Here is a 13306-nt window from a genome sequence, read left to right on the forward strand (position 1 = left end):
CAAGTAACTTACATTTCCACAACCTGTGCAGTTAAGTCATCTTCACAGTCCACGTGAGTTGTATCATGTCAGTTGATGGTTTTAAACTCTGGTTATCGACCTGATTTGCCATCTGTCAGTTATAATTTGTGATGTTTTTGGCTCATGTCTTCATTCATAATCAATCTTTCAAAATCAATAGTTCAAACTCATTTCTTTTTTTTGCACACAAATTGTCTGAGAGTTAATACTATTACCATGGAACACTTTAATCTCCTTTGCAGTGCTTCCCAAGTTTGAAGTGAAAGTAGAGCTGCCACCCTACCTTCTTGAAAAAGAGAAAGCCCTTCATGGGAAAGTGACTGTAAGGTGCGTTAAAATTAGACTCAGTCGTGGTAAATGCAGTATCATTATCAATTTGTTACTGACCCTCATGGTTCGTACAATCTTCAAAAGGTCTTGAATTTTAGTAGTTGTCTTGAAAAGTTCTTTGAATTCGGTTAAGGTCCTTGAAAAGTGCTAATTGATTTCCTTATTAGGTCTTGAAAAGTCCTTGAAATTCACTACCTTGTGTACGCCAGACACCCGTTTTCTGTCAAATTAGACTTTTTGACTGAGGAAAATCTGGCTCACTATAATTCCTCAGTGTAAGAACAAATAAAACATATGGGTAACTTAAAAACATTTTTGTGTTTGAACAATATTTTATTTCTAGCTTTTCTTTATTTGAAATACAATTTTTGTACCTAAGGTGCAATTGCAAGTCATACCCAGTCATTTGCAAGATGTTGTTGTGGAAAGTAGTATTAAATAATGTGAACAACCCGTGATGGCTGAAGAAGTTAAAATCGTAAATAACTCTATGATGTGTTTTAGCCAATAATGTGTTCAAAAGGGGGTTAAAGAATGCCAATTTTTTAAATAAATCGTAGTCCTTGAAAACTGTAACTTGTCCTTCAAAAATCCCTGAAAAGTTCTTGAAATTTGTTTGTCTTAAGTTGTACGAAGTATGGACCCTGTGCTCTCCGCCTGATTTCACATTGTGAAATACTCCTCTGTACCTTATGTGAAGTTGAGGGGTAATTGGCAAAAAAATTGAAGAAGCTGCGTCATGAAATTTATCAAAGTTCAAACAGATTGCGAAACACAGCAAATACAAAAGGTGGAACCAGACAAACAAACCTGAAGACGACCACTATGGACTACAATGATGATTTAATTGAGATGTTTAAAGACATTTTATTTTGTTATACTGGTAGTGCTTGGGAAACATATTCTTATTTTGTTTGACGCAAATGAAGCTGTCATTTTGCCAAGCATTAACCATTGTCTCCAGTCTCTCAAGAGAAATTTGAAGCAAAGGTTATGCCAACTTTTTTACTTTTTTTTTTTTTTTTTTTTTTTGGGGGGGGGGGGGGGGCAGGGAGGAGAGGGGACAAGGTGCAAGGTGGGAGATGTGCAAATTGCAGATGTTGATGTTTATTACTTTTTGTCATATTTTTTGACCCAACAAGGTACACTTATGGCAAAGGTGCTAAAGGACGGGCAAATATTCAGTTGTACTTTAATTCTTATAGTAGAGGAAAGAGGCCTGCATTAGCTAAAGATATTGCTGTAAGTACTGATTATTTCTTCACCATAATAACAAAGTCTGTTTATTTTTATTGATTGTTGACATCTTTTAAAAATTTTTGTTGTTTTTGTGGTTGTTGTCGTATATAACTGCAGTAATTTGGAAGCAAAGGATATGCACACAACTTCACATTTTATTTAACAAACAATGTTGTACAAGGCAGAATGTTGAAGCAAATCAAGCAAAAGAATTAATTGAATACATGTTTGTGTCGTGGGCAAAGGCTCCAGCTACAGTATATTATTTCATAAACCCAAAAGTTCATTACTTCTAAAAAAAACTGGGTGAAAGTAAGAGGCAATAGTCCCGTTTTCATCAAACCCCCAAACTCCACCACTGTCAAATGCCTGAGGCTGTTTTTCTTTTTATTCCTTTGGATTTCATTCACCATTAAGTAGAAACATTGACAAGGATGTATAAACGAATCACATGTAGTCAATTTAACTTTCTTTTTTTGCATTTTTCTCTTAACAATGTGCTTCTTGTACCTGAGAAAATTCTGTTGAAATAAAATGATGCTATCAGTAACACCAGTTTTTTGTTACAACATTCTTATTAACAATAATACGAAGGAGTAAGGTATTAAAAAAAAGAGATAAAGACAAAACACCAAGCTAACAAAGGGGGATGGAGGGAAAGTAACAAGTTAAGTAAGAAGGTCTTTCTTCAGTTTTTTCTTAAAAGTTGATACACTAACTGAGCTTAGATTACAGTGATGCCAACTCTCCCACTTTTGGCGGAAGACTTGCGCTTTTTTGCCTTGTCTCCCGCTCTCCCGCTTTCAGTACATATATCTCCCGCCTTTTACGTCCACTATAAATATTGAATACTTGGTAAAAAATAAAACAGCCTTAGTTTGAGATTTAGCCCATTTTTAGCTCAAAACTTGAATTTTTCTTATTCGCAGTACGGTTTCTGGGGCATTTTTGCACGTATTTAGTTATTGACAAAGATTATTTCTAATTTTGATAGTATGTACATCATGTAAGATGTCATATAATGTCCTAAGTCATTCACATTGGGGGCAGGGTCAATTTTTCGGGGGGGGGGGGGTGGGTTTCGTTGAAATTCCGGTGGGGGGGGGGTAGTGAAAAAAAGACAGTCTCCTGATTTTAGGTCTCCAGAGGTTGGCATCTCTGTTAGAATGTCTGGACTAAGTGAATTAAAAAAACAAGGGACCTTGGTATTGAAATGAAAAGCGTCTTTTGTTAGTTCTGAACTTAGGAACATGAAAGGAACTGGCATTCCAGGTTGTTAACTACAGCCACCATACTTGTACTCTCCGCATAAATGAGGATGGCCGAATGTCATCATTATCATCATTAATGAACACAATCTAAAAACGTTTTTTGGTAGGTTGATGGAGAAGGCAGTTTTACTTTTGACAAGGGTCTCATTCAGCAGTTGTTCAAAGAATCTTTCAGCTGGGTCCGCGATACCACTATCCTATATGAATATCAATATTTTGTGTCAGTGAATGCTACTTTCCATGAAGACCTAACCGGCAAAGTTGCCAGCGGACGGAGGAGTGTTTCTCTCCATGAGATGGATGTAAAGCTAAAATTTCCTGCCTTCAACCCTCGTTATTTTAAACCAGGATTACCATTTGAGGTCATGGTAAGTAGACAAGATTCAAGGAGGTTAAGGTCGGCAGAGATTCTGTATCAAAATTATACTTCATACTGGCTCCGTTTTATTTTGATTTCCCTCCTCAGGGGCACCCATCGAGAATATAGTTCAAAACCACTTAAACATAGCATTGTTGAACGTATTTTAGTATTTAAACGGTAGATATAGGCATATTTTTATCCCCTAAAATTTTTCTATCTGTTTGGATTTCCTAGCTGAAAGTCTAGTGATCCGAAAATTATAGGGATCAAAACTTACCTTTTCGAAAATTTTAGATGTTCGAAAATCCTAGGAGAGGCAGGCAAGCAAGAAATCTTACAACACATGTTCCGAAAATTCTAGATCTCAAATCGTCTTCCGAACAGATATTTTCAGAAAATTGACGTTGGGTGCCCCTGCCTCCTCTCCTCACCTATCTCTCTCTCTCTGCTAAGTGCCCAATACACAATATGGACACCTTGGGCTCATTGTTATGCACGAAGTACAACGACTGATATCGCCGGGACAGGTTTACGAGATATTCATAACTGGAAAAAAAATTAGGGAACGAGGTGAAACACTGTTACAGGACCACAGTAATTGGCAAAATCTGTCATCACTGAAGTTAACACCTTATATCTTTTTTATAAAAGCACTCTTTCTGAATTCCGCTCAACACATAACACACTACAGTCTACAAAGTTTACCTCTCAGCTGTGCTAGCTCGTGAAGTTGTGTATCTGCGCTAAATTCTTGGACACAAAATTGTCGGAAAAGTCAAATTTTGAGACGCCCGAAGGTGTCCCGACTAAAGAACGAGTTCCAAGCAATATGCCGTAAAATTCCGAAAATAAGCCCCTCCATGTATAAGCCCCTCCAAATATAAGCCCCCCAAACTCGTAACGCAAAAAACCCTTCGTTAAATCGCCCCTCCGAATATAAGGCCCCCCCGGGGGCTTGTACTTGAAAATTGCACTCAAATACAAAGCAAAAACGGTAAATTTCTTTCCAACTATAAGGCAAGCCCAATCGATTTTGAAACGCAAATTTCCCTCCGTAGATAAGCCCCTCCTAAAAGAGGCCCCTCAAAAAGGGCCTTTGATAAATATAAGCCCCGAGGCTTATTTTCGGAATTTTACGGTATGTAATAATGGTAACTACGGTCAATTGCATTCCACTCTTTAATTTTGTTTATAGGCTGCAATGTTTTCAAGGATTTTTGAGGCGGAAAAAAAACGTACAAAGAGTTTTGGTATTAATTCCACATAATTAAAAATCACTAACACAAGGTTTGATTCAGAGCCCGTTTGTTACTTTCCTGGTACTTTTGAATCGACATTTTGTTCGCAGTCTGCACACAGGTGCAAGTGAACACTTTAAATTATGCACTACTATTTACAAGCAATATATGGGTTCTTTAAAGGGACAGGTTCACGGTTAAGCGCATGCTCATTAATTAAATTACTTTTTTCCAATTTATTATCAATTCTGTCGGTTAATAATCCCACTCACATGTATCTCAGGGATCTCAGAGTGTATTTCAAAGGAGAAGGGTATTTTAGAGTAACCTAAAGTAGGATGGAGGAGTACTAAAATCGCAGAAAATATTAGTGGATTATGCGAACACTACCAACGTTGAATTTATTGTTGACCCGAAGGTGTTATTCCATGGTTGATTAATTTACAGCTATTTGCAAATATTTAAGTTGATCAAGTGGGGAGTGTGCAGTTTGGTTCTTTGACAACATTATGACATGATCATATTGCTTGCATAGACGATACGGCGTGTCCCGGCAACAAAACAGCATTTTGATAAATGCATATCGTCCTTATCCGAGAACACTAGAAAGTCTAACCGTTTGCAGAAGTCTTGACGAAGGCAGCACTTTCTCCTCAGTTTCTTTTTAAGACCCTGAGGGTTTGTCCTGCCGGGGTATGAACCAGTGGCCTCTCGCTCGGCAAACCTGCGCTTATCCAGTTGAGCTAACCGGGTGGCAATTGCTGTTGTTGTTGTTGTTTTTAGCTTCAAGTTGTAAAGCCCAATGGAGATCAACACAGTCCAGATACACTGAAGTCAATGAAAGTAAATATTAGAACATCGTACAACTGGAGACAAAGAAGCTCAGAGGAATCCGTAACTCCCTCTGAAGATGGAAGTATCATTATTAAGAGACAGATCCCTTCAGATGCAGGGAATATAAATCTAGAAGTAAGATGACACCTTGTTATGTCGCATTTTGTCCATGTCCATGTTTTCTACATGCCTTTTTCTTGAATAATAAAAAGATGAGGAGATTCATGAAAGAAATGGGCGCTTGTGCCAAAAACGAGTTAAAAGGATGAAGGGTTGTTTAGAGTGGAAAGTGTACTCAGCTTATCTAGTTAGTTTAGACGGGCACTCCACTCAAATGATTAGCAAGAAATAATCCGAATAGAACACAACGGGATTAACAACCCCAACTGGCAGGCGGCAACATGTTGGCTATTGATAAGCGTGGCTGAAGATTTGAAATCGTGATGACCATGAAACAATCCAGCAAGTGGCCAGAGCGGGACTCGAACCCGGGACTGGGCATGCCGGATTGTGAGTCTGACGTGCTCTTCACTAGACCACGCTGCTTGCTGCGGTTTGCAAGAGGTTTAAGTTCGCCCGTGCTGCATCCCATTGCCCGGTCAGAAAAAAAAATACTTTTATACTGTTTTACTTGTTTTACAGGCAAAATATTCCGAGGGTCAGAAGACTGCAAGCGCATTTTTTGGGGCTAGTAAGGCGGATTCACCAAGCAAGTCCTATATACAGTTATCAACTACTACACCTTCAGTCAAGGTATATGAAAATTGCTCCAAATCGCTCCTAAATCACGTTTGTTTAACCTGCCATAAGGGCATGACTTTGCAGTGAACGCCATTGTGGTATTCTGTTTCACTTTCAGTATTTGGAGGTGTTTTTTTTTTTTTAGCTTGGGTTGTAAGCCAGTAATCTCATTAAAGGTAATTGATTTTTTCTGTTTACTCAGGCTGGTGACAATATTTCGTTGGATGTCAGAGCCTCTTTTTCTTTCTCAGAGTTACGATACATGGTAAGTTGTGCCAGAGAACCCTATAGCCCATTGGAAAGTTAAAGTTAATGGGTTGGAATATAATTATATATAGCTCCTGCGTCGGCACGAAAACCATATCGGATTAAGGCTTCTATTAAAACATAAGAACGGTGATTTCGGCGCGGTTTTTTTTAACAGAGAGAAGCTGCTCCGCGCCGATCTGAAAAAGTGGATCGTCAATTATCGGATAGGTTTCTGTATGTGCCTTTCTTTAGCGCACTGTGAACAGGTGTCTATACTATAACGAACAGCTTTTCAGGTCTACGTTGTAAACTTGTCGTTGTAGGGTAGACATATCCTTATATCCTCTCCTATTGCTCCTATTAGTAGTGTAGTTGAGGTTTTTGTACTAGTTTGCTTGCTATATGTATCACTGAAGATCGTTGGTTCAAGACCTAGTATCTGTTTCTCGCATTGTTTTTTTTTTTTTTTACCCTTCCCCAGCATCAATCACCTTAAGTTAGACTACGAGTAACCTGCGCCACAGAAGGAACTAAACAAAACAAAACAGCGCCGAAATCCTTCTTCTGGGCCCCCAGCTGTGTACCAAGATTTGAGTACGCACCATGATTGGCCTGTTAAAAAAGCCATTGTCGATTTACCAATCAGGGTAAAAGGAAATTCGAAACATGCTTCTGGTAATTCGTTTAGTTCTTTTGGTGCCCAGAACAAGGATATCGGCACTGCTACACAGACGTTACTATGCGAGGTTGACTTACGCCTGCGACGCAGACTAGACTACGAGTAGTCCATCACTCATTTTCCTCAGCTGGAGTGTCGCGTTCAAATCGCCGCGCGCGAGGAGAGGCGTGGGCTCAGTCTTCTACCTTGAGTGTCTCGATGCACCCGTGGGGAGTACTGCGGGCGCATCAAGACACCCTAGACTGGAGATTGAGCCTAGGAGAGGCGTGGCGTGGAGGGAGGAACATAATATTATATCGTACCTTGCGAGAGCATTATCAGTAACGTTTAAATTGAATATTTCGTTTGCTTCACTAGCCTGCGAACAGCAGACGCATTTCCGCGGAGAGACGCGACGACCGGAAATGCGTCTGCTGTAAATGCGTCTGCTGTTCGCAGCAGACGCATTTAACCATCCCTGAGGAATATATGGCATTATTAAAATCCAAGTAGTGGTCTGTTATCAATGCTGCGTTCTGATTGGTTGAGCTACTACTAGCCTATATGTTATAGCCCACTAGCAGCGAAAAGCCCGGCTTCGAAAACAATGTCGCAACAATGTTGCAACGCTGTGTTGTGCTAAAAATCGTCGTTGCGAATCGTCTCGTGTAACATCACCTTAAGGTTTTATAATAGGATTTCGGCCACAAACGCAAATACCAGAATCAGTTTATTAAGCGTAACAAATAGTACCAGGCGAAGAAAAAACAGCTCAAGAGGTTTCATTTGAATGGTTACACCATTGGATTTTGCCCTCAGGCTTGAAGTTAGAATCACTCTATTACCACGTTTACGATATTGGGCTCTTTATTACAATGTGGGTTACTTTCCTTTAACTTTCTCGTCCTAATGTATGGTTTAGGTGATGGCAAGAGGCGTATCTGCAGCAACAGGCACCCATGTGTCCCCTAGCTCCAAGAAGTCTTCATTGTCTATCCAGTCCACTGCAGCCATGGCCCCCACAGCCCGTGTGCTGGTATATTGCATGACACAAAACGGAGAAATTGTGGTTGATTCTTTGAATGTAAAAATAGACGACCCTTTTCAGAATCAGGTAACTACAGCCTTTCTTTTTGTTTTTGTTTGAGACGTTAATCTTACCTGTATTATTTAATTGCGACCTCATGGAATAGCGGACAGGGCAAGTAAACAAAGTTATTCAGAAAAATTGCACTTGCCCGATGCAATTTTGGAAATGTTACTTCGCCCCAAAAAAATTTGTTTTTAAAATTAACTTCAACTAGAAAAAGTCTAAATTATATGCTCTAGAAATAGCAGACATAGCGGACAGCTCTTCCTTTTTATTATAGTAGTATAGTATACGGGAATAACATTTCAAAAACTCATTAATAATTCATGAAGAAAAAACAAAAGAAATTATTGTTTAATGAGCGTCTATATCTGATAAAGACACGGCTCAACTTTACGTCCAACGTTTTAGACCAAAATAACCCCAAATCTAAATATTAGTGCAAGAATGAGTTTATCTATATCTGAGATTTTGAAGTCGTTCAAAAAATCCAGCAGGAGTGTATTATCAGGAGTAAAAATCCACCCTAATTCCCAGGGTCATTTTCATTTTCTTCAGTTTGTTTCTTTTCAAACTGTATTCTCCGTATTTTCTTCCAACTCTCACGCCAGCACTTACTTTCAAATTGAAGCTCCTAGTTATTATTATTAATTCGGCTGTCGTATAATCTGAAGAATTATGGAGGAGGGTGGATTATCGAGGAGAGTGTTACGGCCTCAGCGGATAACACCCTCCGATATCTCCATATTTCTTCAGATGATACGAAAGCTGAATCCAATAATTGTTTTATTATTCCGCAAAAACAAGCCAAAACATGCTTACCTCCATCGATGTTAAGTTCAACTTCGATAGTGCAAGTTTATCCGCAAGTCTAGAAGATAAGGTGTTGTTCAGTTCTGCAAATATTCTCCAAATAGCAGATCGAGTTGTCTCCTTGCTGTTCCTGCTATGTTTTTAGCCAATAGTTCGCCTTTTTTCTTCCTCGTGAAACGAGTGAAATGTTCCGCCATTTTGTACTCACTACCAATGCAACTCAACCGCGTCCCCAGGTCTTCACGGTTAACTGTCCAGTTTTCTGGCAATTATGCTGTAGAACTGACGTATCGCCTAATTCATCCAAATTTGGTCGACAATAGCTGGTTGTGATAAATTATGCGTGGGGTTTTAGCCAACCAGAAACGGAGAAATCAGATTTTGAAAGAATAATAATTGTTATTACTATAGTTTTTTGCTGTTGTTCTTGCTTGCAAGTATTCTCCCTCGTATTTTGATTGCTTAGGTGTGCTTTGTTTGATCATAGAATAAAATATGGTTTGCGTTTGTGGTAGTCAATTGAAATCCTTGGCACTGTTGGTTTCAGGTTTCAATGACCATCGACACAGGTAACAGGAACACGGTGTCCCCAGGTGATATGGTGACAATCAAAGGCAAAGCTACACCTGGCTCATTCATGGCCTTCCGTGCAGTGGATAAGAGCGTGCTTCTGATAAAGGAAGACACAGATCTCTCAGTTAAAAAGGTACTTTTATAAGCAGTTTGTTGCAGGCTTAATTGTCCTTATTGCTTGTAACTAAAAGAGGCTAGTCAGTCACGTACTTAAAGGCAATTTCAGCACGGATTGAATGGTCATAAAATTGTGGTTATGATCACACATTTGTATTGACCAAAATTAATCCTTCTCCATGGGAGAAGAAGGCCGTCTGCCTTGTTCCTGAACAAGGTATTCTGAGGCTGCTTTTTGTTATGTTTGGCCACCACGACAACCCAAAGGCCGGCTGGAGTAATCCATTATTTACTATGCTCCGGAGTTTGACCCGTTTCGGGCAACTTTTCATTCTGTTTTTCATACAATGCAGATCGAAGCATTGCATTTTTGTCGTGACCGAGTTTCATTAAATTGTTGATTTATATGAATAAAACTTAACTTACGAGAGCTTAAAAACAAAGGAAAAGTCCAGTTGGGTAATCCCAAAAGTGGTCGCGGTCGTTTACCGGAGCGGTCGCTTACGACAGCTTTTCATTACAAGTCACAATTCAAACGGGGTTTCACAAAGGTCGTCGCAACTAGAGCTGGTCGCGTACGAGAGTGGTCGCAAGGAGAGCTTCGACTAAATTTATATATATTTATTTGTTTATTTATTTATTAAATTCGTAATGGAAAGTATTTAGAAAGTGCTGGTTCCCGCCTGAAAAGTGTCTAGTATCGAGAGAATTCTCTGTTGTGAGTTTATTTTTGTAATTTTCTAGGTGCTGGAAGACCTTCAAAGTTACGATTCTGCACGAACTTGGTATCCATATTGGGAGTGGGGCTTCGGTCGGAGACGCCGCTCGATTATGCCTTTTCCCACATCTGGAAGTAACGCCGGTGCAATCTTCGAGGTTTGTGGCAAGAACTGAAGAGAATTTAAATTTAGGGCCCAACTGCAATGCACCCTTTACTTATCTCCAATACTCCCCTCTCCTTCCCCTCCCCTCCTTTGTGCGAGCGCCTTATTTGAATTTATATCTCAGTAGATGTCATTATCATCAATCACTATCATCGTTTTTGTCAACCTCATCGTTTATTCAGTTAATCTCGAATTTTAGAGTAGCTCATCAGACTTTTGTCTTCGAGCAAAATAAGTAAAGCTAATCTTTGTGGCGAGATGTCTTTGTAACCTTTTTATTGCATGTATAAGTGCTCATTAGAGAACTTAAATTTTACACACTGATTGACCTCATTCTCAAATTTCTGAAGCGTTGACGAGGGTTTAGTGCGGTATTCGCGTGACAAAATTTGTGTTGTGTTCATTAACGAAAGTAAAAACTGACCATGTTTTTCCCGCCTTCTATAACGCAACTTTCCACCATGCTTATGATCATGTGCTGTTGTAGCTCGAGCGGGTTACAACTGCTGATTTCAGGTTCGGATCCAGGATGAATACTGATCGATTTGCTAAACGAGCGCTGAAAGCGTTAGCCTGAGGAAACAGACGATATTGCGCGACGCCACCAACGGTTTCCCCGCGAATTGACGTCTGAGAAGCGAGCGCAGAAATTCCATACTGATGACGCGTCACTACCCAGATCTGGGTAGTGCTTCTAATTGGTCGTGCCGCTTGTGAAACTTGCTTCAACCAATCAGAAGCACTATTCAGATCTGGGTCAGTGATTCGTCATCAGTAAGGAATTTCTGCTCGTTTCTCAGACGTCATTTCGCGGGGAAACCGTCGGTGAGGTCGCGAAATGTCGCCTGTTTTCTCAGGCTATGAAGGCGTAAGCTTCTAACGGGGCCCGAGGCATTCTCGCCCGGGAAATGTTTGAATTTTAAAGTCCCCTTTCCTGGGCTTCAGAGTCATTTAGACAGGATCAGAGGATATTGTCCAACGAACAGGATAATCGTCAGCTGAATCGTCCAAAGGTCCTGTGGTTTAATAATAATGATGACATTGAACTAATCTCCCTGGCCACTGGAATAATTACCGTATCGTTCGTAATCCATGGTTCCTACAATCTTGAAAAGGTCTTGAATTTTACTAGTCGTCTTGAAAAGTCCTTGAATTCGATTCTTAGGTACTTGAAAAGAACGTGATTTCTTTATTAGGTCTTGAAATGCCCTTGAAATTCACAACCTTGCCTACGCCAGACAACTTTTTTCTATAAAATAAGATTATTTTGCCGTGGAAAATTTGGCTCATCCTCGGTGTAAAAGCCTGAAAAACTCACGCGTAACTTAAAAACATTTTTGTGCGTGAATAATCTTTTATTTCTATTTCTCTATTTCAAATGCTATTCCTGTACCTCAGATGAAATTGCAAGTCATACCCAGTTATTGTGCAAAGTCTTGCGGCGGAAAGTGGTATAAAATAATGTGATCAACGATGGCCGAAGAAGTAAAAATCGTAAATAACTCCATGATGTGTTTTAGCCTATAGGGTGATCAAAGGGGGTTAGAGAATACCGATTTATTAAATAAATCTTATAGTCCTCGGGCCTTTGCTCATGCTGCACCTGTTTTATGGAACTCGCTTCCATTAACTATTAGAACTACTGGCAGCCTCGCCATTTTTAAAAAGGACCAAGAATCAAGCATAGGTAGCCCCTGTTTAGTTGAGCGAAAGTCTAGGAATATAGCAAAAGCGTATGTTTATCATGCATCCTTTCCTGCTCATCTGGTTAGAAGATCATTAGAAGTGCACCTACTTAATGTTGTTTTGTTACTCAACAGAACTCCGGTGTCATCGTCATAACTAACTACCAACTACCCAGAAGACCGATGATCTATTATAAAGCCTTTAGGCCAGTTATGTTTGGTAAGGATTTAAACAATGGTTCTAGAAAGGAAGAAAACGTGTTGTTTCTTTAACTGGTTCTGTTGTATCATCTTCAAAACTATTACAATCTCAGTCTTAATTGTAAATGTGATAAAAGAAGTCGACGCTCTCCTTGCAACCTTTCGGTGGGATTTGTGAATTTCACCAGAGTCATTTTTAGACCAATTAACCCTCGAACGTAAAAGGGGGGGGGGGGGGGGGTGAATACCACTCCCCCATAAGGTTTTTCTGAGTTTTTTCCTAGAGGATAAAACATCAGCACCCGACGTTTTCAGTAGCTGTTCGTTCATCCCTCGCGTGGATTTTCAGATGAGTTTAGTGATGGTCAGTTGCTATGGTTACGAGATATGACGTCATAAGTAGCAGGCGGTCAAGCAAATTCTGGGTGGAACTACATGTTTTTCAACTTCTTTCAACAATAAACGTAAATCTTGTGGCTAAAATCATACAGAGTGTTTATTTATGTGTTATTTTTCATGTAAAGCACAAAAAATTACCATTTCTCGCGGTGTTAACCTGATTTCCAATTCTTGGTAAAACCCAAGATGGGGGCCAAGATGGCGACCATTGTTTGACGTCACGGGCCTCCAGCAGCGCCACCACCCATAAAGTATACCTCATCTTGTTAAGAAGATCAAAGGCTTTCCACTAAAGGTAAAATCGTTTCAAAATACTTCAACAGACCAAAAACTCCAGGGAGGGGTTTTATCCACCCCCCCCCCCCCCCCTTGTACCGCGGTGGGGGTATGAATTTGCTTAATTAGTGACCTGAAGATACACCGTTTCAGCCTCCGGGTACGGATAAGCGAACATGTCTACCTCGTAATTTTATAAAAGCAACCATTATTTCCCAGACGTGATAATGGCGTAACCATTCTACCCGGTAGCTTACCCGTTTCTCCCGGGTAAGACGCAATGTACCGGTATTTACGGCTACGTGTACGGCTAATGTACCCGTACC

General features: G+C 39.9%; 1 protein-coding gene across 1 annotated transcript in view; it reads left to right on the top strand.

Moving 5' to 3' along the window:
- LOC140926091 (CD109 antigen-like) overlaps positions 1 to 13306 on the top strand; it is a 31102-nt gene that overhangs the window by 1638 nt on the left and 16158 nt on the right. Inside the window, exons 3-12 of the mRNA XM_073375888.1 lie at positions 222 to 348; positions 1494 to 1593; positions 2969 to 3229; positions 5244 to 5429; positions 5937 to 6047; positions 6238 to 6300; positions 7865 to 8056; positions 9393 to 9551; positions 10280 to 10411; positions 12240 to 12324. Of these exons, the coding sequence (XP_073231989.1) occupies positions 222 to 348; positions 1494 to 1593; positions 2969 to 3229; positions 5244 to 5429; positions 5937 to 6047; positions 6238 to 6300; positions 7865 to 8056; positions 9393 to 9551; positions 10280 to 10411; positions 12240 to 12324 (1416 nt within the window). The remainder of the gene's footprint in view (positions 1 to 221; positions 349 to 1493; positions 1594 to 2968; positions 3230 to 5243; positions 5430 to 5936; positions 6048 to 6237; positions 6301 to 7864; positions 8057 to 9392; positions 9552 to 10279; positions 10412 to 12239; positions 12325 to 13306) is intronic.

Source organism: Porites lutea, chromosome 2 (genome assembly GCF_958299795.1).
Source record: "Porites lutea chromosome 2, jaPorLute2.1, whole genome shotgun sequence".
In the NCBI taxonomy this organism is placed as follows: Eukaryota; Metazoa; Cnidaria; class Anthozoa; order Scleractinia; family Poritidae; genus Porites; species Porites lutea.